Consider the following 26956-nt stretch of genomic DNA (forward strand, 5'->3'; position numbering starts at 1 on the left):
TAAAGAAGCTCATGAAACTTGGTGGTAGCCGGTAGGATTATAACTGTGACTTGAAAGACGTAAGGAAGCCAGGAGGTAGAGATGAGGAGGGAAAGCATTGCAGGAAAGAGGGACAACCCCCGAAAATGGCCAGAGCCTAGTGTGAAGACTGGCAGAAGGCCAGTGTCATGGAGCACTGACTATATTGGGGAAGAATGCAAGGAAAGGAAAAATGTAGAAAACGTAGGAATTAGACAAGGATGGGGGGCAGGTTATGACACCTAAAAGAGGATTTCATATTTGATCTTTGAGGTAGTGTAGAGCCACCCACAGTTCTTGAGAAGGGAAGTGCCATGATCAGAGGAGTACTAGGAAGATCACTTTGCCAGCAGAATGGAGCATGGACTACCATGCGCAGAGAACTGAGGCAGAAAGTACAACCTACAGTGACTGTAGTAGTCCAGACATAGGGTGTGAAGGGATGTCTACACCGAATCTTCTCCAGAATAAATCCCTGTAGTTTCCTAAGTTGTGTAAGAGTGGGACTTTAAAAAATGCAGTAGACAGAGGGCAGCAAGCAGAGTACTGGGTAGATCTTGCAGGAAGGGAGCTTTAGACTCCATGTCAGAAGCTCCCCAGTACCCTGACTAGAAGAATTTCCAAATAAACTGAACCAGGCAGCTCCCATTCCTCCTTTCTTCAGCTAGTCAGCCTCGCCTACCCCCTGAGTGGCAGCCAGCTGGCCCCTTCCCTACAAGAGGTGCTTGCCCAAGTGATGGCTGTGAGAGATGGGCTAGAAAGAAGCAGGATGGCTGGGGTAGAGGGTGCTGCTACCCCTCCAAGGACTCCTGTGGGTTTGGGGCCATATTGGGACCCTGGGTCAGCAGTTGCTGCTGGTAGTGATAAGGAAGGGGGGGGGCTCTGTCTTCACAATGATTTCTCCTCTGAATATCTGTAGGGGCTGGGCTAGAAGCAGGGCTGGTGTCTTGGGGGTCCTGTTCTTGCTAAGACTCTGGGGTTCAGGCCATGATCTGTCTCCATCGGGGTCTCTGGGGGGATGTTGGACAAGATGGTGGTGATGCACTGACTTGACTGGCCCCCGCTACCTCCTGTCTAGCCCCCAGGTGCCTTCCAAAGTCAATTGCCACCAGTGCCTGAAACAGTTAACAGACCTGCTCAAGCAGTCAGAGCACATCCTAAAGGAAAATTACCAGGCACTGTTCCTATAATCTGCAAGGTAGTTGTGGAGAGGGTTGCCATGGCAACGGCAGCTTCTCAGAATCTCAGCCCACGCGTTTTCATGATGTTTTTCACATATTGGCTTTAGATTTTTCCAAAGGAAAAATGGTGGAGGCTATTGATTACTTCACAGCCCCAAGCCCACCTTGAATAGATAGATATCAAGGAGAGCTCTGTACCACCCCAAATGAACGAATGAATGAATGAATGAAGAATAAAAGGAAAAGCATTCATTAAGCACTCACTGTGTACAAAGAGCTGCACTAAACACTAAGTCTATGGACCCAGGAGTCAGGAGGGGCTTCATGGTCCACCTGCTCCTACCCCCTTCCTTGCCCCACCAGCATCCCTCCATTTCTCTCCTTTACCCCCTTCTCCATCCCAAACCATCCCTGAAGATCCTCTGTGAGGGTGGATGACAAGAGGGCCTCTTCCCTTCTACCCCACCCACCTTCTCCTGAACCTCCTCCACCACTGGCTCATCTTAGGGCCGGGGTCTAGGGGGAGGTTGGGGGGGGGCATTGATAGCTTCCTTTAAGCATCTGGTGTGTGTGTGTGTAGGTAGAACCACGTTGGGGGAGGTCTGGAAACTGTGTATCTGTGTGTGTGTGCAAGTGAGAGTTCTATCTGTTTGTGCCCCCTCCTGCCTGGGCTGCTCCTGTCTAAGCCTACCTGTCCTCTGTCTGAAGGCTGGGGGATAGGGGTTCCCTTTCCTCCTTTGTTCCTTCCTCCCTCCTGGGCTTGGCCTGGGCCAAGGGGAGAGAGGAGACAATCTGCCCACCCTTCCCTGCCCTTGTCTCCATCATCTCCTTTGCTTGATGCCTTGGCATTTACTGGCATATTTGTTCTGCGTTCAAGCAGTACCCGAGAAAGGGGCAATTCCATGTACATTCTCTTGGCACAGCAAGAGGGGCCTGGCCATTAACATGCACATCCCTGTGACTTACAGCCTGGAAGAGGACAGGCTCCTCGGGTTGCTGGGCTTTGCCATTACTGGGGAATGACAGGGCTTTGGCCACACCACAGTTGGTAGCTGTTGAAAACTCCTGCTCATGCCTTTCACCTACTGGAGAACAGATCTTGCTGTCTGAAGTGGGATCCCTTCCTTAGATTGCTTGCACATGGAGCATTCCTTGGAGAACGCCACTAGAGAGGCTTTTCCTCACTTGGGTGTTCCTCTTCTAGCTGCCTTGGCCTTGTTTGTCCCAAAGCACTTCCATGGTACAGCAGCACAATTGGGCATTCTCTTTTCTGGGGCCCTCTGTCCCTGTTTCTGGAGTGGCCCATCCATGCATGGGCAACGTCATTTCCTCCTCGCTCCTCTGACTGGCTAATGACTCTGCTCTGGCCATCCGATTCCTCGATCTGTGGGCACTTTAATGCATGGCATAAAGCGCCGACTTCTTGTCAAATTTCTGCAAACTTTGTTCACTTTTCCTACCTCTTTGTTGCATCAAACACTCTCTCTTCCTTCGCCCCCTCCCATTGTTGTCTTGGCATTTATTGAGCACTTATTTTATTGTTTGCTTCTGCGTATTTTCCATTGGTCAGCCTCTCGGCTTTGAGCAACCTCAAGTCAGGAAGATGCAGCTTCCTGACTTCAGACACTTTCCTGATGTGTGACCCTGGGCAAGTCCCTGAACCCTGTTTGCCTCAGTTCTCCCTCTGTAAAATGTTCTGGAGGAGCAACAGGCAAACTACTGCAGTGTCTTTGCCTGGAAAATCCAGATGTGGTCATGAAAAACCAGACACTACCCAACAACAATCCTTTTCCCAATCACTGACTTGCAGTATAGTTTGAAAGCTGCTGCTGCTGCTGCACCCTAACCCAAACCCTTTCTTCCTTCCCACCTCCATTGAGATTCTCACCCCTTGTAAAAATGAGTATGGATGTTTTCTTGTTCTTATATCACCTCAGTATTCCATGTCTCCCTCCCTTTCCTCCTCTTTGACCATCATCCGATGTGAGAAATAGTATTTTTTTTGTTGTTTTACGAAGGAAGAAATCCACAACTACCGACCCGTGCATTCAGAAAATGTGTACAGTGTGCTCCATCGGTGGCACCTCCTGGAAGGGAAGATGATGCTATCTCCCATTTTCTTTCAAGGCTCACTTGATCTTTAATATTTCATTGCGCATTCTTCAAAGAAATCCTTTTCCTTCCACCTTAGAGATCAATACTATGTATGGGTTCCAAGGCAGAAGAGCTCTAAGGGCTAGGCAGTGGGGGCTTAAGTGACTTGCCCAGGGTCACACAGCTAGGAAGTATCTGAGGCCAGGTTTGAACCCAGGACCCTCCTGTCCCTAGACTTAGCTCTCTAGCCACTAGAACACCTCGCTGCTTCTTTGTTACATATATTTTTCATATTTTGATTTGTCATTATTTCCATTTCCATAATTAGGGTTCCTCTCTGCCCCCTGCCATATTGTATGTGTACACTGCTTTCTTGGCTCTGCTTAGTTCACTTTACATCAGTTAACAAAAGCCCTTCCATGCTTTTCTGTTCTCGTCACACCTATCATTTCTTACCAGGCAGTAGTAGTAGTCCATTCCCTTCACGTACCACACTTTGTTTAGCCATTTCCCAAATGATGAGCATCTACTTTGTTTCTGATTCTGGGCTGCCACAAAATTGCTGTCATCAAGATTCTGGAGTTTGTGGGTTCTGGTTTTTAATCAATGGCCTCCTTTGGGCATAAAAAGCCCAATAATCATTTTTGGTTTAAACAGTTGAGACATTCTTGTTATTTTGTATAACTCTATGTGACTCTGCAAACTGGTTGTGATGTTTCACAGCTCCTGTATGTGCCCTTGTCTTCCCACACCCCCACTTTGATGCTTGCCTTTTTATCCTTGTAGCCAATTTTCAGAGCACAAGAGTTCTTTTGGTTTGCGTGTCTCTTTACCATTGGTGAGTTGGGCGACCAAATCACGTAGAAGTATCATTCCTATTACATTTGCTTAGCCTCCCCACGGGCAATGGATATTTTTCTAATTGTTCCGAGCTGCCTTTCTGTCCACTGTGTTCATGGCATTTCAGGGTTGTCTTGGGAGAAAGACTCCCAAATAGCTTTTACTGTCTATAGTGAGTTTAAATGGAATGTCTCTACCTCTTGCTTTTGGACTTTGTTGATAATATGTAGAAATGCAGATGGTTTGTGTGGTTTGATTTTATATCTTGTACATTTGCTAAAGTTGTGAATTATTTCAGCTGGTTTTTTAGTGGCTCATCTAGGCTTCTGCAAGTGTGCATTCAGATCATCTACAAAGAGTTATAGTTTTGCCTCCTCAATTTCTATTCTAATCCTTCCACTTCCTCTTGCTTTTCTTATTGCTATGCTAGGATTTCTGGTACAATATTGAAAACAAGGGGATAACAGACGTCCTAGCTTTGCCTCTGATCTTTTGGGGAAGGCTTTTGGCTTATTCTCATTACAGATCATGGTTGTAGATGAATCCCATTCATTGTCTTAAGGAAACACCATTGATTCCTGTACTCTCTACTGTTTTCTATAGTGATGAGCGGTATATTTCTTCGAAAGCTTTCTGAATTTAGTGAAATCATCACGTGTTTTTTGTTCTTGCTGATCTGGTCAATTAGGCTGATCATTGTCCTAATACTGAAACAGCCCTGAATTCTTGACATCCCAGTGGTCATAGTGCATTATCTTTCTGATATACTGCTGTAAGCTCCTTGCTAGGATTTTATTTACATTTTTCACCAAAATCCATGAAGGAAATTGCTCTATAGTTTTCTTTTCCCTTTTTGCTTAGGTATCAGCACCATATCTGTGTCATAAAAAGGAATTGGGCAGGACTCTTTCTTTACTGATTTTTAAAATAGTCTACGTGATATTGGGAGGAATTGTTCCTTGAAAGCTTGGTAGAATTCACTTCCAAATCCATCTGGTTCTGGCATTTTTTTTTTCCTCAGGGAACTCATTTATTGCTTGTTCAATTTCTTTTTCTAATATAGTGTTATTTGACGGTTCTGTTTCTGTGGACAGTCTATATTTTTGTAAATATTCTCCCATTTTACTCAGAATGTCAGTTTTATTGGCATACCACTGGGCAAAATAATTCCTTATAATTCCTTTCATTTCATCTTCATTGGTTAGGGTGACTCTTTTCATTTTCATTGGCTTCTCTTTTTTAGAAATCAAATTAACCAATATCTTACATATTTCTTTTTGTTTTTCCACTAGCCCATGTTTTATTAGTTTTGTTTACTTTCAATATTGTTCATCATTTATTTCCAATATTTTCATTTTGACGTTTAGTTGGAGATTTAAAATTTGTTCTTTTTTTTAGTTTTTAAAAATTGCATGTTCACTTCCTTGATCTGCTTTTTCTCCGTTTTAGAGATAGTAATTTCCCTCAAATGCTGCTTAGGCTCATCCCTCAGATTTTAGTGTGTTGTCTCATTGTTATCTTTTTCTTTACTGAAATTACTGATTGGGCAAGAAAATCAATACTGAATTGGGAAATGCTCTGTGGAATGATTTCCCGCTCTACTGAAAAACAGTTTGATTTTAGGGCAGAAGCTCCAACACGATTCTCCTCTAGGCTGTCAAAATAGGTTCCATCCTCCTTCCCTTTATTGAGGCCTTTGTCAAAGCTGCCATGAGTTTGAGGACCAACTGAGTAGCTATTGAGCTCTCCTGAGAGATGAGGTACTGAAATCCCAGCCATGGCCACCTAGACTGTTGGTGTCTAGAAGACTCAGCTCTTGTCATGATTGAGTTATGAGTCCTTTAACAAGAGAGGCCCTTGAAAGGGACATGAGGAAGAGCACCAGTTTACCGAGACTACAGGAAGTCAGGGCTTTTTCCGGGAACTTTGGACCAGAAAGGATGGTTCTGGGTTTGCTTAGCTAGCTGGCCAGACGGTCCCAGGCTCTTGTACTCTCAGCTAGCCAAGAAAGTGGCTCATGCTTCTCTTTCTCTCTCTCTGACCCAAAGTTTGCTACTTGTTAAATCCAGAGAATCTTGATAATTACAATCATTTCCATGATTTGTCCTTTGACCCACAAATTCTTTAAGATGACATGATTTCGTTGCCAGCTGATTTTTGAAAAAACTCTTACATTCCTTCTTCATAAAAATTCTAAGAAAAAGACCAAGGACTAAGCAATAAGGATTGAGTTGAAGAAGAAGGCCTGCAAAAACAGCCTCGGAGTCAAACCCCCTTTCCTCTCCTCAGCTGATAGTTGACCTTCAGTCCTTTTTAGATCTCTTAGTACTAGTACACAAGCAGCTTGCTGCCCTAACCCTAACCACCACCCCCTCCCTTCCCTGACTGTATACTGGTCTATCGCCTCTTCCTGTTCCTGACTAGGTTTTGATCCCTGGTCCTGTTTGGTCAGCAGAGCCTTGAATGTCTACTTAGCTGTCATCAATAACCAGCTGTCTTGACTCCCAGGCCTTGCTTTGATCATTACCTCTCCCTATCCCGTAGCCCCAGCATATATGTAAAAGGTGGAGCAACCCTGTTTTTTAACCATTCTGGGCCTTAGCCTTTGACCCACACAAATCTGGGGTCAGTGGCTTTCCTCTGCTGTATCAAAGTGACTTCCCAGGGCTGCACAGGTAGGAAGGTTCTGAAGCCACATGTGAAGCTAGGAAGTCCCATCTCTGGGCCTGACTCTCAATCCACTGAACCACCTCGCTGCCCCCCCCCATTCAATTGAGTTTTAATCTATGCTTCCACATACTGTCATTTTTATTGCATTATGATCTGCAAAGAGCACATTTAATGCTTCTGTTTTTCTACGTTTTGTTGTTAGGCTCTAATATATGGTCAGTTTTCATGAAGGTGACATATACATGTTCTATTTCCATTCAATTTTATCCAGAAATCTATCATATAGGACTTTTCCAAGATTCTTTTCATCTCCTTAACTTTCTTCTCATTTATTTTATGCATAAATTTATATTACTCTGAGAGGGGAAAATTGAAGTCCCCATTAGTATAGTTTTACTGTCTAATTGCTCAAATGAGTTGTTTAACTTTTGCATCCAGATGGTGCATATTCTGTGATTTGGTGCCTATTTATTTACTATTGATACTGCATTATTGTCTAAGCTGCCTTTTACCAAGATGTAGTTCCCCGGGTGGGGATGAGATCCCGTGGGTCATTCTCAGAGTAGTATTTGGCTTGTTGTAACCCCAATTCTCAAGACCCCTGAGTGTCACTGTTCCTTAGACTAAAACGAGCTGCCCCCACCCCACCCCCATAAAACTTCTGGTTCTCCACAACTATGTTCAAAAAGTTTGAGAAGAGTTTGTCTGTACCCTGGGAAGAAAGCCAAGCTATAAGATAAGCTGAAGAAGGGAAAGCACAGGGAGTTTCAAAAGTATCATTATGGTCCCAGCCTGGGAATCCCATGATAGTCACGGGGTTTTCTTGATAACTGGGGGCTTTAGGGGTATGTAATGCTGAGAATCACACGTTTAAGACTGTAAACGTCACAGCCCCTCCTTGTGCAGGACTGGACAGAGGGGAAGAGGAGAATCTTGCATCAGGACTATTATAAAAATCTGTGATTGTACCTAGAAGAAGAGAGGACACTTTTGCCCCAGGTAAGCCACTTGTATGGGCAGAATCCCCCCTCCTTCCCTTCCCCTCCTTCTCTCCCCTTCCCGGTAATTCACTATTTTCTCCAAATTAAGCCACCTTTCTCTGACAGCATCTTATCAAGCCTCCTGTCTGCTCATTAAAGTGATTTCTGGGGGTACGAGTCTCCCCAGAATTCTCCACACACTTGCTTATCTCTTTTAATTGGCTCTATTTCCCTTTTGACTTTGTCGGAGATCGTGACGGTATTGCTGTCAAGTTGTTTTCAGCCATGTCCAACTCTTCAGGACCTTGGCAAAGATACTGGAGTGCTTTGTCATTTCCTTCTCCAGTTCCTTTTACAGATGAGGAAATAGTGGCAATAGTCATTCACTTCATCAGCAGAGATGGCCTTTGCCTTGTCCATCCTGTGACCACTCATGCAGATGCATCACCTTCTGGCCTTCTGGAGAATTGAGATATGAGTCCGTCAACCATAGAGACTTTGCATTTTACTCTGTACCATTTTGATCCTCTGGGAATAAAGCAATATAAAAACTTGCACTTGGAGGAAGGGGACATCTCAGATCATGAGAAAGATCTCCGGGGTACTGTTGATTGAATGAGGCCAGCTCCCTTTAATAAATATCTGGTAGCCTGGAGTTCAGCCTCAGTGGTTTTATTGCTGATAGAACTGATTTTTTTGTGCCCGATTTGAACTTGTCAAAAACATATTGTTAGATTCTGGATTCGAATTCATTTTATTTTATTCTATCTGCTTCCCTTTTGGGGTGAGTTCATCTCATTCATATGGACAGTTATAATTATTAAGTGCATTTCCCTCCATCTTATTTTGTTATCTTTATCCTTCTCTCTCTCTTTTCCTACTGCCTCTCCTCTAAATTGTTTTGCTTTTGACCACCACGTTCCTTTACTTTCCCTCTCTTTATATCTTTCCCTCAGTACTTCTCTGCTAAATAAGATAGATTTTCAAGAGTGTGTGTGTGTGTATATATATATATATACATATATATATATATGTATATATATATATATATATATATGCCCTCTTTGAACTAATTTAGATGAGAGTAAGGTTCAAAACCCCCCTCACCCAAAACATTTTTCTCTTCACTATAAAAACTTGTGTATTTTTTATATGGATTAATTTTCCTTATTCTTACTTTTCCTTCCTACTTCTACCATCCAATTTTGTCTCAATATAATTGGCCATTAGAATGCTCAATCGAATCCTTCTTAAGGACCTAATAATGATTAAGTGTTTTGTCAAGTTTTTTATTATATGCCTATTTACCACTACCAACACCGGTAACAAAAATTTTTTAAAAGAAATGCATAAAAATTATATGCAAAACAAAAAATTTTAAACATGTAAATTATATACATGTTCTAATAAAAACATACTCTGCTTTTGAATTATTCTTAGATTGGTTTCATTTTTTTTGCTTTTTTCTCTTGATTTGGTGACTGTTTTTGTAAGTGTAATCATAGTATGTATTATTCTCTTTTCATCTCTTCATTTATTTTCCTGATTTTCTCTGTATTTCCAATATTTGCCATTTCTAATAATATAATACAATCCATTTATTCAGATATCACAATCTATTTAGCCATTTATTCCACTCAGTGCATTTGTGTTATTTCCAGTTAATTTGTCATTACCAATAGAGCTTCCATTAATATTTCCATTCATACCCAGCTTTTGACCCTCTCAATAATGCTCTTAGGGCCTAATCCCAGTAATGAGATCCCCAAGTCAACAAACAACTTTACAAGTGTTAATGTATATTTCCATCTTCTTTTCTTGAGATCAATTCACAGCTACTCTCCTAGCAATGTAATATTAGATCTCATTCTCTATGTTTCTATCAGCATTTAATTTGATCAACATCCCATCTGATTCATACATCATTGGGGTCATATTTAACTAGACTGATCCTTGGGCACCAAACACAATCTATTGCCAGGACATACTCTATTCATCTCCTTAACTTCTTTCTTATTTATTTATTTGGTTAGATTTATCTCATTCTGAGAGTGGAATTATTTTGTTATCTATTTCCATCTGTATCTCATTTAGTTTTTCCTTTAAAAAACTGGATGCTATAAAAACTTGAGGCATGCAGGTCCTACACTGATAATGCCTCCTTATCCAGAATACCTCCCAACATAATATAGTTACCCTATTCATTCCTTCCAGTTATATCAGTTTTAGCCCCAGCTCTCTCAGAGAGCATGACTACAATCCCTGTCTTCTCTGGACCAGCTGAGGCAGGTTATATTCTGCTCTAGCCCCTCACCTTATTCTATGTGTGTCTCTCATTTTCACTGTGTTTTTTGTAAACAACACATTGTCAGGTCCTAGTTTTTGATCCTTTCTCTTTTTCATTTTCTTCTCATGGATGAATTCATCCCATTTACACTAATGCCATAGTTACTAGCTGTGCATTTTCATGTACGCTATTACTCCTGACCAATTGTCCCCCTGTTCCTTACTTTTCACCATATCCCTCCTCAGATGTCCCAGGCCCTCCCTTATCCCATCCCCTTTCCTTCCTCTTTCTCTATATTTTAAGAAGGTTATTACACTTCTAATTATGTATGCTGTTCTTTCTTTATCCTTGCTCTGATGACAGTCTGGTTCTAGCACTGTCAGCATTCTGTTCCATCCTTCCCATCTCTACGACACTCATTTCACTCATTCTTTCTCCTTATGAGATAGCCATTCCACCCTACCTCCTCCTGGGCTACTCTACTACCATTTCAGCTCATTTCATCACATTCACCTCGACCTCAAGTCTTCCATCCATACACAACCCTTCCAAAGACCTACCTTTTATAATTATGTCATCCTTGTGGAATATGCTGTTCTTGCATGTAAAGCCCAGATCTTTTGCTCTTCAAAATACTGTGTCCTGTGTTCTGCATTCTTTTAATGTTGTCACTGCTAAGTCTTGTGTTATTTTGACTGTAACTACACAGTATTTTTTCTTGTTGTTTGTAATATTTTCTCATTTTGGAACTTAGGAATAATTTTTTTTAAATTTTATCTTTGGGTTTCTTAAAGGTAAAATTTACCTAATCAATGGATTCTATCAATTTCTATTTTATCCTCTTATTCCAGAATTTCTGGGCAGTTTTCCATGATGGTTTCCTGAAGTATAGTGTCTAACCTCTTCTTTGGTTTGTAAATTTCTGGGGGTCCAACTATTTTATATTGTCTCTCTTTGATCTGTTTTCCAGGTCAGTTGTCCTTGTGATGAGATGCTTCATAGTCAATTCTATTATTTCATTCTTTTGATTGTTCTCCATTACTTCTTGTTGTCTTAGGAATGTGTTACTTTTCCCTTGTCCAATTATTATTATTTTCTTCTGTGAGTTTCTGAATCTCTCTTTCCATTGTGATTTTTCATAATTTTCTTGTATTGATCTTGTTTTGTTTTTCTAATTTTCCCTCAACCTCTCTCCTTTGAGTTTTTGAGGGGTATTTTGAGTTTGTGGTCATTTGATGTATTTTGTGGTCTGTTTCAAGCTCTTCAGAATATACTTTTATAGCCCTATAGGCAGTGGGGGTTAAGTGACTTGTAAAGGGTTACACATCCCAAATGAGATTCTTCCACACTATGCTCAGTGCGGAATTCTCCCTCACTATAGGAGATCCAAGAGATGTGACCAAAGGAATCTAGATGGATGATGACACTGGGGAGTGTAAGGAACCTTAAAGAGTCTGCAGGTGAAATTTTTAAGCCTTTTCAGACTCCATTGTTTTATGGAAGATTCTGCATCAGAATTGGAAAAAAAGACTCTTGAATTCAGTGCCTACATACTGTCACATATATGGCTATAAACGATGAAATAGTACCATTACTAAATATTCATGCACCAAACGTTATAGCATCTAGATTGCTAAAGGAAAAATTAAAGGAGCTCAAGGAGGAAATATTAGTAAGACCATACTAGTGAGGGATCTCAACCTTCCCCTTTTCAGAACAAGATAAATCAGACCAAAAAATAGTTACTCTACAGGGGAAGATGGAGGAGGTCAGGAGGAAAGTATGTGAACCTTACCCTTATCAGAATTGGCTCAATGGGGGAAGAAAACATGCACAATCAATTTGGTAGACACATGTTACTCTACAGGCAAGTAGGAGGAGAAGGGGACAAGAGAAGGGTGATGGGGCTCAATGAAAAGAGGGCAAATTAAGAGATGACAGTGTCAACCAGAAATTAAACAGGAGGAAATAGGATGGAGAGTAATACACAATAATCATAATGGTGCAAAATTTTTTAAAAAATAAGTCTCTCTAATAAAGACATCATTTCTCATATACATAGAGAAATGAGTTGAATATGTAAGAATACAAGTTATTTTCCAATAAAGGATATGAACTGGCAGTTCTCTGACAAAGTAATTAAAGCTCTCTATAGTCATACAAAACTGCTTTAAGTCACCATTAATTCGAGAAATGCAAATGAAAAGAACTCTGAGGTGTCACCCCCACATACCTATCAGATTGGCTAGTATGACAGAAATGTTAAATGACAAAACTTTCAGGGAATATGGGAAAACTGAGACAATAATGCACTGTTGGGGGAGTTATGAACTGATCCAGCCATTCTGGAGAGCAATTTGGACCTAAGCCCAAAGGCTATACAGTAGTACATACATTTTAACAGAGTCATATTACTACTAGGTTTGTATCCCAAAGAGATAAACAACAAAAAGGGGAAAGACCTCTATATACAAAATGTATTTAAAGCAGCTCTTTTTGTGGGGGCAAAGAATTGGAAAACGAGAGGATACCCATCAATTAGAGAATGGCTTAGTAAGTTATAGTGTAAGATTTTAATGGAATACTAATGTGGTGTGAGAAACGATGAGCAGGAGGAGCTCAGAAAAACCTGGAAAGCTTTATATGAACTTAAGCAGAGGGAAGTAAAACCAGGAGAATATTGTACACAGTGACAGGAATATCATATGATGAAGAAATAGAAATAACTTAGCTATTCTTGGGAACACATTGATCTATAACAACCCCAAAGGACTCATGATAAAAACTGCCTCTGAAAGAGCTGATGGAGTCTGAATCAGAAAAAAATCAAATATTTTTCTCTTTCTTTCTTAATTTTTTTGTTGTTCAAGTTTCCTTCCACAACAGGATTAATATGGGAGAATGTTTTCCATGATTGCACATGTAAAATCTACATCAGATTGCTTACCACCTGTAGGATTTAAATTAATATCCAATACTCCAAGTATTATATTCTATAAAGTTTAGTATCTAACAAAATAGAACCACATGACTAAGTTTTTCTACCTGCTCAAAAAACCTACTCCACCAAAGCCGTGATAGGAAGACAAGAAAGCAAGAGATGGAACTCCACAGAATTTATATCCTATCTAAATCAGCCCATGACAGGAAGAGAGTAGGGTGCTGGGAATTGTATTTTTTAGGGTAACCGTTTCTGATTACACAATCACCCCTGTAATCCTTTGGGAGACTAATCTCCCCAATGGGTCATGTAAACATAATATTGCAATAATTGGGGGATAAAAGGGAAAGGGAAGAAAACCAATGATTGCTAGACGCATTGACAAAAAGCCAATTAGGGGCAGCCCTCTTTGGCATAAAAATGTACATTGAAAACAAATGCATTCCACCACCCCCACACAGTTCAATTTCACTACATCCAAAAGTTTATTCTGAATCTTTCAGTGCAGTGTGAAGTTTCTGCAGGTATCTCCAAGGCGACTTCTCCAAGCAGTTCACTTCCTAGATTCTAGGAGGTAGCAAGTTTCTTATCCTAAAATTTCTCTCAAACAAGAAAAACTTTTATAAAACTAGAATTTTATGACAATTATATGATCCCCCTGAGGAGGGTGTTTACAAACACGCGGACCAACTTGGGATACATTAATTTTCACTAAGAAAATAGCTTCATAAAAAACAGTAGTGTAGCATCTCATTTAAGAAAACCTTTTGGCTCTAAAACGTCACCAAGTATCTAGATCATTCTAGTGGAGGTATATTAAGCTGAAGAGTTAAAAGCCATCCAGAAGATCTTAGGCTTCATGGGAAATGCTCCCTCTTGGGAGCCATCCAAGGGTACAATGGTCCCTAGGAAAACCTTCCCAGCTCCTCTGGTCTCATCTATTATTTTTAACAATGAGGAGGTGGGGAATAGTGCTATACCACTGCACTTCAGCTACTAAATGGACCCTTACCTCTTGTTACAAACAATTTAAAGGGACTTTGAGTATCTTTTCCAGTCCAGTCATATGGGAAGGTACAAATAAAGGCACATATAGCTAGTTGTCAAAACACAGTAACTTAAAGTGACATAGTGTAACAGAATATATTAGATTAGAACCAATATGTGAACTTAACAAACAAAATAAAATCTTAAAACAGACAATCAGAAAGTAAATTTAGCGAATGCAATTTAGCAAAATGCAATTTCCTTCTTCATCTCTTTTAATCAAATCAATTTCTACTTTACCTTTCTTTGGTATCATGATTGCTATTCCTGCTTTCTTTTTTTTACTTTAGATGATGCATAATAAATTCTGCTCCAGACTTTTGCTTTGATTCTGTGTGTTATCCTGCCTCAAATATGTTTCTAATAAACAACATATAGTAGTTTAACTTCATAATCAATATATGTAAATTTGCATAGGTATTAAAGACTTGGTGTGGGGTTTAAATTGGAATTTTTAATCAGTCTTGTACTTGACTGTATTGAGAAATTGTTTTTATCTATTCAAATATGATCTGTTATAATGTCATAATACATGCATACAAAATTTGTATGTAATTGTGCTGTGAAGAAAATTAAATTTCATGCAAACTATGCATAATGCTATTGGCAAAGGAAATTCAACCAGTCCAGAAATCAAATAAGATTCGTTATTAGGCTATTAAATATAAGTAAAAGGTAGTCAGTCACCTCTTCCCTATTTATAGTAAGAGTAATAGAAACAAAAAATGAAGGTTTTATTCTGCTTGGAGCAGAAGTTTGAAAGGAAAACTGAAATCTGAAGGAAACATTGTTAGGGAACTTTAATCAAAGGTAGATTGGAAGTTGTTTTAATTAATATATTGGGAGAGAATTAATATGAAGGTTTTTTAAAATATGTAACTTACATGATAAATTGAAAAGAAAAGAATAAAAATTGTTTTCCCTCAGCAAAGTACATTTACTGGGAAAATAGCCAAGTGCAGTCACGCGGCCACTGTCTTGGACCTTTTCCAAAAATAAGCTAACCGAAGGAGATCAAAGTGCTTGCAATTACCTAACATTTAAATGAAAGGACCAATACAGCAAAATATTTGAAACAGGTAAAAATTCTCAAGTTACCTTATCTAAATTTTAGAGATACAATTTGAAAGCCCTGAGAAGTAAATTGACAGCTAGAATAGGTTTTGATCTGACAATAAGATATATTAACAGGAATTTTAAGAGCTTATTTGAGTATGCCCAAATACCACAATTTCTATATACTATTAAGTAAAAATAGGAGCTTTTCTAGAAACAACAACAACAACAACAAAGGGTCTTTTAGTTGAAACTGTACAATTTGGCTAAGTGATAAAACTGCAAAAGTGCAAACTACAAAGTCAAAGGTCTAAAGAAGCTCATGTTAAAGAACAGATTTCCCCCTTTATCACAACAGTTGATAAACTAAAGTTAGTTGAATCAAATTAGTAATACAATAACTTATGAATAATTGGACCAACTGTTTAAGTCGCTAAGAATATATCAGAATTAAAGGATTCATGAATCAGGTGGTTAGGATAAATTTTTTTAAAATAATATTTTATTTGATCATTTCCAAGCATTATTCATTAAAGACAAAGATAATTTTCTTTTCCTCCCCCCCCAACCCCCCATAGCTGATGCGTGATTCCACTGGGTATCACATGTGTTCTTGATTCGAATCCATTGTCATGTTGTTAGTATTTGCATTAGAGTGTTCGTTTAAAGTCTCTCCTCTGTCATGTCCCCTCAACCGCTATAGTTGGGCAGTTGCTTTTCCTCGGTGTTTCTACTCCCAGTTTGTCCTCTGCTTATGAATAGTGTTTTTTCTCCTAGATCCCTGCAGATTGTTCAGGGACATTACACTGCCACTAATGGAGAAGTCCATTACATTCGATTATACCACAGTGTATTAGTCTCTGTGTAAAATGTTCTCCTGGTTCTGCTCCTCTCGCTCTGCATCACTTCCTGGAGGACATTCCAGTCTCCATGGAATTCCTCCACTTTATTATTCCTTTTTGCACAATAGTATTCCATCACCAACATATACCACAATTTGTTCAGCCATTCCCCAATTGAAGGGCATACCCTCGTTTTCCAATTTTTGGCAACCACAAAGAGTGCAGGTATGAATATTTTTGTACAAGTCTTTTTGTCCCTTATCACTTTGGGGTACAAACCCAAAAGTGCTATAGCTGGATCAAAGGATAGACATTCTTTTGTCGTCCTTTGGGCATAGTTCCAGATTGCCCTCCAGAATGGTTGGACCAGTTCACAACTCCACCACCAATGAATTAATGTCCCGACTTTGCCACATCCAATCCAGCATTCATTACTTTCCTTTGCTATCATGTTAGCCAATCTGCTAGGAGTGAGGTGATACCTCAGAGTTGTTTTGATTTGCATCTCTCTGATTATAAGAGATTTAGAACACTTCTTCATGTGCTTATTAATACTTTTGATTTCTTTATCTGAAAACTGCCTATCCATTTCCCTTGGCCATTTATCAATTGGAGAAAGGCTTGGATTTTTGTACAATATATTTAGATCTTTATAAATTTGAGTAATTAAACCTTTGTCAGAGGTTTTTATGAAGATTTTTTCCCAATTTGTTGTTTCCCTTCTGATTTTAGTTACATTGCTTTTGTTTGTACAAAAGCTTTTTAATTTGATGTAATCGAAATTATTTATTTTACATTTTGTGACTCTTTCTAAGTCTTGCTTGGTTTTAAAGTCTTTCCCCTCCCAAATGTCTGACATGTATACTATTCTGTGTTTACCCAATTTATTTATGGTTTCCTTCTTTATGTTTAAGTCATTCACCCATTTTGAATTTATCTTGGTGTAGGGTGTCAGGTGTTGATCAATTCCTAATCTCTCCCACACTGTCTTCCAATTTTTGCAGGAGTTTTTAATGAATAGTGGATTTTTGTCCCAAAAGCTGGGATCTTTGGGTTTATCATATACTGTCTTGCTGAGGTCTCTTGCCCCCAGTCTATTCCACTCATCCTCCTTTCTGTCTCTTATCCAGTACCAAATTGTTTTGATGACTGTTGCTTTGTAATATACTTTAAGGTCTGGGACTGCAAGGCCCCCATCATTTGTGTATTTTTTTCATTATTTCCCTGGATATCCTTGATCTTTTGATATTCCAAATGAACTTTGTTATGGTTTTTTCTAAATCAGTAAAGAAATATTTTGGGAGTTCCATGGGTATGGCACTAAATGGATAAATAAGTTTGGGTAGGATGGTCATTTTTATTATATTGGCTCGTCCTATCCATGAGCAGTTAATGTTCTTCCAATTGTTCAAGTCTAGTTTTAGTTGCTCTCTGAGGGGGGTGGGGGGGGCTTGGCTTCCTGGAGTTCCAAGGGCTCCTGATAGGATTAACCTCAGACTGAGTATGCCCTGAGGCAGGGCTCTCTGTGTATGGAGCTAAGGAGCAAGGATTTTGCCTGAGGCAAGCTCTCGAATCTCTGCAGCTTCTGTCATTGGTTGCCCTGCTCTGTGCTATCTTCCTGCCAACACCCAAGGTCTGGGCTCTTTAGCCTGCTGGGGATTCAGGTCTAGCTGCTCTCAGGGGTAGGTCTTTGGTGGTCGTAGGCAGCTCCCAAGGACCTAGAGGTGCTCCTCACTCACTCTAGAGGTTCCCCTCACTCACTCACTGTTCATCATTCTTTATAGCACAGTTGAATTCCATCACCATCATATATCACAATTTGTTCAGCCATTCCCCAATTGAGGGACATCCCTTAAGTTTCCAAATCTCTGTCACCACAAAAAGTGCAGCTATCAATATTTTTGTACAAACAGGTCCTTTTTTGTCTCTTTGGGATACAGGATTAGTAGCAGTGTTAGTAGATCAAATCATTCTTTTATAGTCCTTTGGGCATAATACTAAATTGCCCTCCAGAATGTTTGAATCAGTTCACAACTCCACCAGCAAGGCATCAGTGTCCCAATTTTGCCACATTCCTTCTAATACTTATTGTTTTCCTTTACTGTCATACTGACCAATCTGATAGACCTAAGATGATACCTCAGAGTTGTTTTAATTTGCATTTCTCTAATCAAGAGTGATCTAGAACATTTTCTTCATATGATTAATGATTGCTTTGATTTCTTCATCTGAAACCTGTCTATTCATATCTTTTGACCATTTATCAATTGTGGAGTGACTTGGATTCTCATAAATCTGACTTAGGTCTTTATATATTTGAAAAATTAGACCTTTATCAGAGAAATTTGTCATAAATTTTTCCCTAGTATGTTGTTTCCCTTCTAATCTTGGTTGCATTGGTTTTCTTTGTACAAAAACCTTTTAATTTAATATAATTATTTATTTTACATCTTTTAATGTTCTCTAACTCGTTTGGTCATAAATTCTTCCCTTTTCTGCCAGGTAAACTATTCTATGCTCCCCTAATTGACTTATAATATCACTCTTTAAGGTTCCTAATGTTTCAAACAGGAAAGAGTGTTGTATTTTGTTGGTATTTAAATTTTTTGTACCAAGATTCTCTGCAGAATCTGATATGTAGCTTTCTTCCTTTGTTTTGACTCTGCTTAATTTATGTTTCAAGACTAAATTCATAGATCTACTTTTCCAAACAGCTTATGTACAATTGGAATTCATTATTTAAAAAAAATTTTTTAACTGTTTGGTAGAATTTCTTCATAAATCCGTTTGGACCTTTTTGCTCACCAAGAGTTCACTTTTGGTTTCTTTTGGTTTTTCTGAGATTGGGTTATTTAGATAGTCTAATTAGTCATAATCTGTGTACTGGAAAAGAATTATTTGAGCTCTCACAGCCAATGGGATTCTTCTCTCAGAAGAAGGTTCATGACCTGAGAAACTGTGCAAATGGTGACTTACTAGGTGATTTGGCTATCTCCTACAACCTACTAATGTCTGGTGAGTCAATCAACTATGGTTTTAAGTACTGTTGCAAGAAATCTGTGATCATGAGAGACTGAGGCACAAAAGAACCTAGCTTATGCATTTAATGGCAAGGCTAATGGTTACCAAAAGGAAAGGTCAGTGGTCTCTCAGTAACCAAAGGGACTTTACACCATTGGAATAGATTGTTTTATTTAGTATTTACATAAGGTTAAGAAATGACCCCCAAACTAAAATGGTGATTGACTCCTAATTGCATAATCTGACTATGAATCTTCGTCTGTCATGGTGACTGGAAAACCTAAACTGGGCTAATATCCCCTTGTAAGAAATAACCCCACAGTGTCTTCCCAGACAGGGTCATTCCAGAGTTCACGCATGGTGTAATAGAAGGGGAGGCACAGATATTAGAATATCTCCCTGGGACATTCTCTAGGAGGTTCCTTATCTACTACTCCTTGTACTATCAGAATCCAGCTCTAGTAAAAGATCTTGTGACCAAGGTTGTCATCCTTCATCTTTCTTATCTCCCTCAACCAACATCTTATTTTGCTTGCTTATTGAGAGTTGGCATTAGATTTGTGCAATAATATTCTAAGCCTCAAAGCCTTAAAGCTTGATTATAATGGGAAAACTTAATTAGAATGATTACTATTGTGATTAACAAACCTCTTAACTATAAATCGATAATCAGTAATCAATTTCACAAATCGTCCTATGATACTTCAAAGGCCTGCCTTGACACTTTGACAGCATCCAATGGGGGCACTCCCTAATGATTATCTTACCTTATCTTATCAAAACCTATATGCTGGTATGATCCTAAGGCCTTTATGAGTATATGAAATTATAGAAATAGTTTGTATATTTTGAAGACATAAATATAACTGCAATAGTCAGGAATTATCTCCTAGGTCACTAAGGAGAGTCTAGTATTCTTTACTTGGTCCAAGTTCTGCTTCACTAATTGCATTACTGGATTAGTGAGAATCGGAAAGCCATTAGGAGAGTCATATTGAGCTTTAGTCATACTCTTTGCCGCTGAAGACAGGTTTGGGTTAGAACACTGAATTCTGTTTTAGTAATGATATTAGAATGAAAACTTGAGGTTTCCTTCTCTGTCTTTTGATATATCACATCAGAGAAACCTAACTGATAACACTTTTTTTTCAGTCAGCAAACTGAACATTTCTTTCTAGTAAGTAAGGCAAAAGGGTTAAATATTGCTGGTACTAGCTGGCTTTTAGAAATGGTCCAGAAAAAATGACTCAGGAGTTCTTCAGTGCTATAGCCTTGCTACCTATGGCCATCACATTGACAAAATCGGTTGGGAAAGTCCTCTTCCACAAGTTTACCTTATAGAGAAAATGGCACAGGGTAGAATTTACATGTCCTCCAGATATTGCAATAACCAATTATCTGTGTACCCTAATAACCCACTCCCGATAGCCATTTAATCTCTGATTGAGTTTCTTTCAGGTCTCATGGCCACATTCTGGAGTAGGTCTCTCTCTGAAGGCAGATCTTCAAAGAAGGACTATTTGGCCAGTGTAGAGGTTCCTAGATATTCCTGCTATAGCCTTTACAAAACAGATCTTAATACAATTTAGTAATATTAAATTAGAAAGCTATTCCTGAAATGTCAGAGAATTTAAGTCCTCAACGTCTCTGACTATTTTATCCAAACCTTATATTTTATATGATCACTGCTCTCTACCACAAAAGAAGTGCAGGAGGTTCTGATGTGCAAAATGAGCTCTTTTTAGGTATTAGTTTTTTATTGCAGAATTAGAACTTATTAAAAAATATCAAGCCTTTATAAGTCAAAGTATATTCCATGAAAGTATTTGTCTTTGAGAGCCAATGGGGTGCACACACTGATCTTGTTACTCCGTAAAACTATGTGCTCCATTTAATTTTTATGAATGTTACATTCTTCTTCATCTATCTAAATCTGAGTCCAATTTCCCCCATGGAGGACATGATAATTATCATACAGGAGATTCATCTCCTATCAAATAAATACCCTATCAGTTAAGAGCAGGAAAGTGTCCTCTATTGTTTTGTTCTCCATTATCCGCAATGCAAATTACAATTTAAAATTGTTCCTCATTATGGTAGGACTAGCATATAACATTCAGTCAAAAGTCACAAGTGGGACTTATCTTTTCTAATTGGTACAATGAAAAATTGAGGCATCATTATACCCTTGCCCTTAACACTAGGATTTTCTATGTGAGGAAAAAGAGAGAGACATAGCAGCACCAGTACTGTTCTGCAGTTGTACTTGACTTCAAGAATGGGTTATAGTCAGAAGCTAATCCAATAGAAAGGTTCATTATGGGTCCCAGAATATCACAGCCAGGCTCAGCTTATGTAGGTGGGAAAAGACCTTGTTTACCAATATGGGGAAACTAAGTCAAGAGAAACCCACCTTCCTCTTCCCAAGGTCATTCCCTCCACATTCCCAGAGACAAACATCCCCTTATAGCATCCTCAGATTGTAGAAGCACTTTGGACAAGTGGCCTAAAGAGCGATTAGATACAAAACTTAAAATAGCAGCAGATGAAAGTCCTAAAAGACTTTTCCTCAAACAGCAGAATTTCACCAACTGTAACTTAGGGCTACACTTTGTTATTTTTCTGATGGCGCAATAAGCATGAGGACATTCTTTCTATTGGGGTTTCATGTAAGAATAAGAATAATTTCATGTAAGAATGAATAATGCTAATAGTGATTTACTCGTGTACAGTCCATGCCAGTTCACATATACTGTGAGTAGTTGGTTCAAAAATGTAACATCGGAGCATTTGGCTCTTGCTTTTTGACGAGTGTTTTTTGTTCCCCTTCTAGAAACCAGATGCAACTGTTGGCCCGAGCCTGTGAAAATGAAGTGCCACGTCTTCTGTGAGACCCGCCAGTGCTCTGCTGACAGCAGATCACTAAAGGTCGTGGCTTTCTCCCAGTGACGCACCTTCCTGCGTGGCATCTGTGCTTCAGAGCATCCGGAGGACTCCACTATTCGCAGACACTCCCTGCAGGACCCTCAGTCTTCACTGGCTCTCCTCCGGCTCCGACACAGACACTTTTGTTTTCATCAAATTTTGAATGATTTTGACATAATGACAGCAGATTCCGCTACAAAGATGAGCAATGATTCCACCAACGCGGCGGCAGCCAAAGCTCCTGAAGGTGTAGCCGGGGCACCTAATGAGGCTGCCCTGTTGGCTCTCATGGAGCGCACGGGCTACAGTATGACACAGGAAAACGGTCAGCGCAAGTATGGTGGTCCTCCCCCTGGATGGGAAGGGCTGCACCCCCCGCGTGGCTGTGAGGTCTTCGTGGGTAAAATTCCCCGAGACGTGTATGAAGACGAGCTGGTTCCAGTGTTTGAGTCCGTGGGGCGTATCTACCAGATGCGACTGATGATGGACTTTGATGGGAAGAACCGCGGCTACGCTTTTGTCATGTATACTCACAAGCGCGAAGCCAAGCGGGCCGTGAGGGAACTGGACAATCATGAAATCAGACCGGGTCGACCTCTGGGAGTCTGTTGCAGTGTGGATAACTGCCGACTCTTCATCGGTGGCATCCCTAAGATGAAAAAGAGAGACGAGATCCTGGAAGAGATCTCTAAGGTGACCGAAGGGGTTCTAGACGTTATCGTGTACGCAAGTGCCACGGATAAGACGAAGAACAGAGGGTTTGCCTTCATAGAGTACGAGAGCCACCGGGCAGCGGCCATGGCCAGGAGAAAGCTCATGCCTGGAAGGATCCAGCTGTGGGGACAGCAGATCGCGGTGGACTGGGCAGAGCCAGAGATGGATGTCGACGAAGATGTCATGGAAACCGTTAAGATCCTGTACGTGAGAAATCTGATGATCAAAACCAGCGAGGAGACGATCAGAAAGACCTTCAGCCAGTTTGGCTGTGTGGAACGAGTCAAAAAGATCCGCGATTACGCATTTGTTCACTTCACCAGCCGGGAAGATGCCATCCGTGCTATGAACAGCCTCAATGGCACCGAGCTCGAAGGCTCGTGTCTTGGAGTTACTTTGGCCAAACCAGTAGACAAAGAGCAATACGCACGCTATCGGAAGGCAGTCAAAGGAAGTGTGACAGCAGAAGTCCAGCAGCTCAACTATGTTTACTCGTGCGATCCCTATACTTTGGCCTACTACAGCTATCCCTACAGTGCTCTCTTTGGGCCCAACAGAGATTATTTTGTGAAGGCAGAGAGCGTGAGAGGCCGAGGGCAAGACACAGCTGGCAGCAGAGCCCCGGGCCCCAGGGGATCCTACTTCGGGGGGTACTCTGCAGGCCGTGGCATCTATAGCCGATATCATGAGGGGAAAGGAAAGTGGCGAGAAAGAGGATATGAGTTTGTACCGAACTTGGAATTATCTGCCGCCAATCCAGTTCCTATTAAACCCGGTACAGTGGCAATCCCTGCTCTTGGCGCCCAGTATTCCATGTTTCAGGCTGGCCCTGCTCCCAAGTTGCTGGAAGATGGCAAAATGCATGCAATGGAACACATGATCAACCCCATAGCAGTACAAGCAGACCCAGCCGGTGCCTCTGCTGCCGCCGCCGCTGCCACCATACCTGCTGGTTCCACCCCTCCACCTTTCCAGGCACGCCCGATAACTCCAGTATTCACAGGGGCTCCAAACGTCCAGAGAATTCCCGCGGCTGGGCTCTACGGTGCCGGTTACATCCCCTTTGCTGCTCCTGCCTCAGCCACATCAGCCACAGTACAGAAGAGCGCCGCAGCCACAGCTCCCGTTTATGGAGGTTATGGTGGCTATATTCCTCAGCCATTCCCTTCGGCTACCATTCAGCCTCCCATACACGAAGACTACCAGACATACTGAGACTGGTAGGGGTGGGGGTGGGGGTGGGGGGGGTCATGGAAACAAACCGAAAACCACTGAAGGAACACTGTACCATTCATGAAGAAGAACCTACCGCAGAAGAGCAGGCTTGAACTTCTGGTAATTATAGATGTGTAAAACCCTACAAGTGAAGACTCTGACCAAATATTCATGTTGAAACATTTTACACTCATGAAGTCACTCATTTTTGTGACTTTGAGGGTGAATGCACCTGCTTGCCACACTTCTCAGAGGGTTCCACTTGCTGTGCCTTAATACCATCCATCGCTTATGCGTATACAAGAGTATGTTTATAAAGGGTTTTTGAGCAATCATATTGTTGGTAATGACGGGTGTTTTCTTCACGTCTGCCCTCCAGAGATGTTTATTTCGCGGTGCCTTTAGTAAGTATATATTGGCTATATGTTCAGAACATCCATGCAGCTAGGTCATATTTTGAATATATATATATTAGCTATTTGAAGATACAAAAAGGTAGTGCTATTGAAAACAAAGCCAATCCTGAGCACCTTCTTTCAAAATAATCCTGGAAAGTACAATTTTAAGACGAGTGAAACCACTGCGTTTCTGGCGGCCAATGGATGATGGAGGCATCTAGGATACATTCTCTTTCTGACAAGAAGCGCAACATTCAGACTCTCCTTCATGGAGGAAGAAGTGGTCTGACATTTCCCGAGAGCTCTCTTAGATTTCTGCCTCTCCCACTTACTGTTGCTCTTCCTCGTGTTCCATTAACCTGCATCCTCCAAATGGGACAATATGGATGTTTGGTGACGGAGTCGTTAGAGACAAAGAAGAAATCGCTTACTAGTCCACTCGGCTCCTTTTGTGATGGTGTCTTTTTGGCTGTGCTTTGGTGCTCGCCTTCAAAGCTTGTGCTAAATGAAGCAGGACTTGGACAGCCTGCAAGAGAAGGCTTCCACCCAGGTTGTTCATCATCCAGGCCAACATTGAAATTGGTTTTAACCCATCCTTTTGTCTTAGTAACAAGACTGAAGGACAAGGATTAGGCAATGGGGGTTAAGTGATTTGCTTGGAGTCACACAGCTAGGAAGTATGTGCAGCCAGATTTGAACCCAGGTCCCTCCTGACTCTAGGCCTGGTGCTCTATCCACTGTGCCACCTGGCTGCCCCTTGACTTTCCTTTTCAGTTCTCTTGAATTGTAATTGTTTTTGAAGAGTAACTTGTAGTGACAGAGAATGTGCATCTCAATTGTAGACTAGACGGGGTCCAAAAGAGTTCTTGTCAGCAGGAAGTTCTCCTTTATCTACTTGTGGTCTTATGACTATGTTTCATTGTAAAATTTCTGCTATAGGTGGAAATGTTAGAAACACTATGCTTGTAAAATGGGGCTTTTGGCCATTCGCTGTACACAAGTAACTTAGGTGAATTTCATTTGGGAGAGCCCATCCAAGAAGAGGAGAAACAGGTAGGAGTTTTAAAGCAGGTTAATACCTTCTACTCTACATTTGTAAAGTTGTTTTATGTTGCGAGAGTACATGGTGTGGGTTTTGCCACAAAATGAAACCATTTCATTTCAGCATTATTAATAGGGTTGATCGTTTTTGTTGCTGTTGTTTTTGTTGCTTTTAGGAAGGAACTATATTATTGCAGTCTTTTGTGGCCTCTTTAAAGGCTTTTATTTAGCAGACTGAATGTAAAATACAGTAAATACTGATTCTCACCCACTTTATGACTGCATCAGCTATGATTAGGAATTTGATGAAAGTGAGTGCACAACAGGTAAAATTATGCAGTTCTGTTTTTATGGCATGTTGTGGATCCTTCATATCTTTTCCCCCATGGAATTTTTTCTCATGGCAATGTTAAATTTCTGTGTGTGCACAGAAAGCAGGACCATTCCTTTAGTAAATAGTTAAGATTTTGTTTAAAACTATCACTTAAGAGATACCCAATTGCCTATTTTCTCATCTTCTCATGAGAAGGATTTTTTATATATAAATGATCTTTATTTAACTATTCTATAAAATTATTGAGTGCCAGTTGTGGCCTTTATACATTCTTACCATTCTTTTCCATGATTTTAAAACAGCACTGAGACAATAGAGCAATTGTGCAATGTTTTAAGAAACCTGCATCCAAACTCTAGCCTATGAGGATAAATAATGTAGTGAGTTTTTATTTGGGCCAGGTCTTCATCCTGTGAAACAGAAAGAAATATTCTTTTTCATTGCCAATGGCAGACAATTACTTTGGAGCTATTGTTTTTTTGATAGGATGAGATGCTGCCACCTTGTTCTTACTCTATTTTACATGTGCCTGTAAATTAAGTGCAAGAAAAAAAGAAGAAAAGATATTTTATCGTGGCAAATAGCAAACTGATGTTTGTCACATAGCCAGAAAAATATCAATGAGCCTCTTATCTCCTCTGGTCTATCTGTACCTGTTGTTTCAAAACCATTTCATGTACACTACTGAGATAAGTCTATAACTTGAAATGTGAAGTCTTGGGGTTTCTTTTTTGTTTTTGTTTTGTTTTTAGGTTACGAACAAACTAGAACAAAAAGGTTGTCCTGACCTATTTTTGAATGTGGCATTAGTTTAGTTATTATCTTTACTCTTTGTATTTTGGAAAGCTTTTATGTTTATTTAGTTCTTGCTCCTTTTATCAAACATTCTTAGGATGTAGTTAATAAAGCATTCTTTAAAGAAAAAAATGTAACATCGGGTAATCCTCAGCATCTCTGTGACACCAAGAGAATCCTTTCTGACTAAGATTAAAATATCGCTGCAAAGCAAATATAAAAGTGAAAGAATCAACAAGGAGACAGAATGAAACAACTTTCAAAAAAAGAAAAACCCCAAAGGTGGGCAATGAACATCTGGGGCACTGGGGTGAGAGGAGAGCAGAGCCAGCGAGAAGCTGTAGCAAGGAGGGAAAAGCAAGCCAAGAGCAAGCCACATGCAGCACCCCACATTAGCTATCCAAGATTTGGGATCCTATGCCTGAGCCAACATCCAGATTCTGAGACCCTGCCTGAGCAAACAGAGGTACAAGCCAACTCATAGACCTTGAAATTTCAAGCCTGTGGAGAAGTCTGGAGGCCCAGCCCAGGGAATTCTAGTCTGGGCTTGGGACAAG

The 26956-nt window shown here is 40.2% G+C and overlaps 1 protein-coding gene across 2 annotated transcripts in view; it reads left to right on the forward strand.

Annotated features, from left to right (window-relative positions):
- The window catches only part of LOC100010323 (RNA-binding protein 47-like), a 108328-nt gene extending 84477 nt beyond the window's left edge, over positions 1 to 23851 (forward strand). Inside the window, exons 1-2 of one of the 2 annotated variants that reach the window (XM_056809649.1) lie at positions 7642 to 7802; positions 21811 to 23851. In XM_056809649.1, the coding sequence (XP_056665627.1) occupies positions 22080 to 23831 (1752 nt within the window). In that variant the 5' untranslated portion in view covers positions 7642 to 7802; positions 21811 to 22079 and the 3' untranslated portion in view covers positions 23832 to 23851. Of the gene's footprint in view, positions 1 to 7641; positions 7803 to 21810 lie in introns of those variants that run through there. The other variant, XM_056809650.1, reaches the window with a different exon arrangement.
- Positions 23852 to 26956: the final 3105 nt, after the last annotated feature.

The sequence above is a fragment of the Monodelphis domestica genome, chromosome X (assembly GCF_027887165.1).
Source record: "Monodelphis domestica isolate mMonDom1 chromosome X, mMonDom1.pri, whole genome shotgun sequence".
NCBI classification, from domain to species: domain Eukaryota; kingdom Metazoa; phylum Chordata; class Mammalia; order Didelphimorphia; family Didelphidae; genus Monodelphis; species Monodelphis domestica.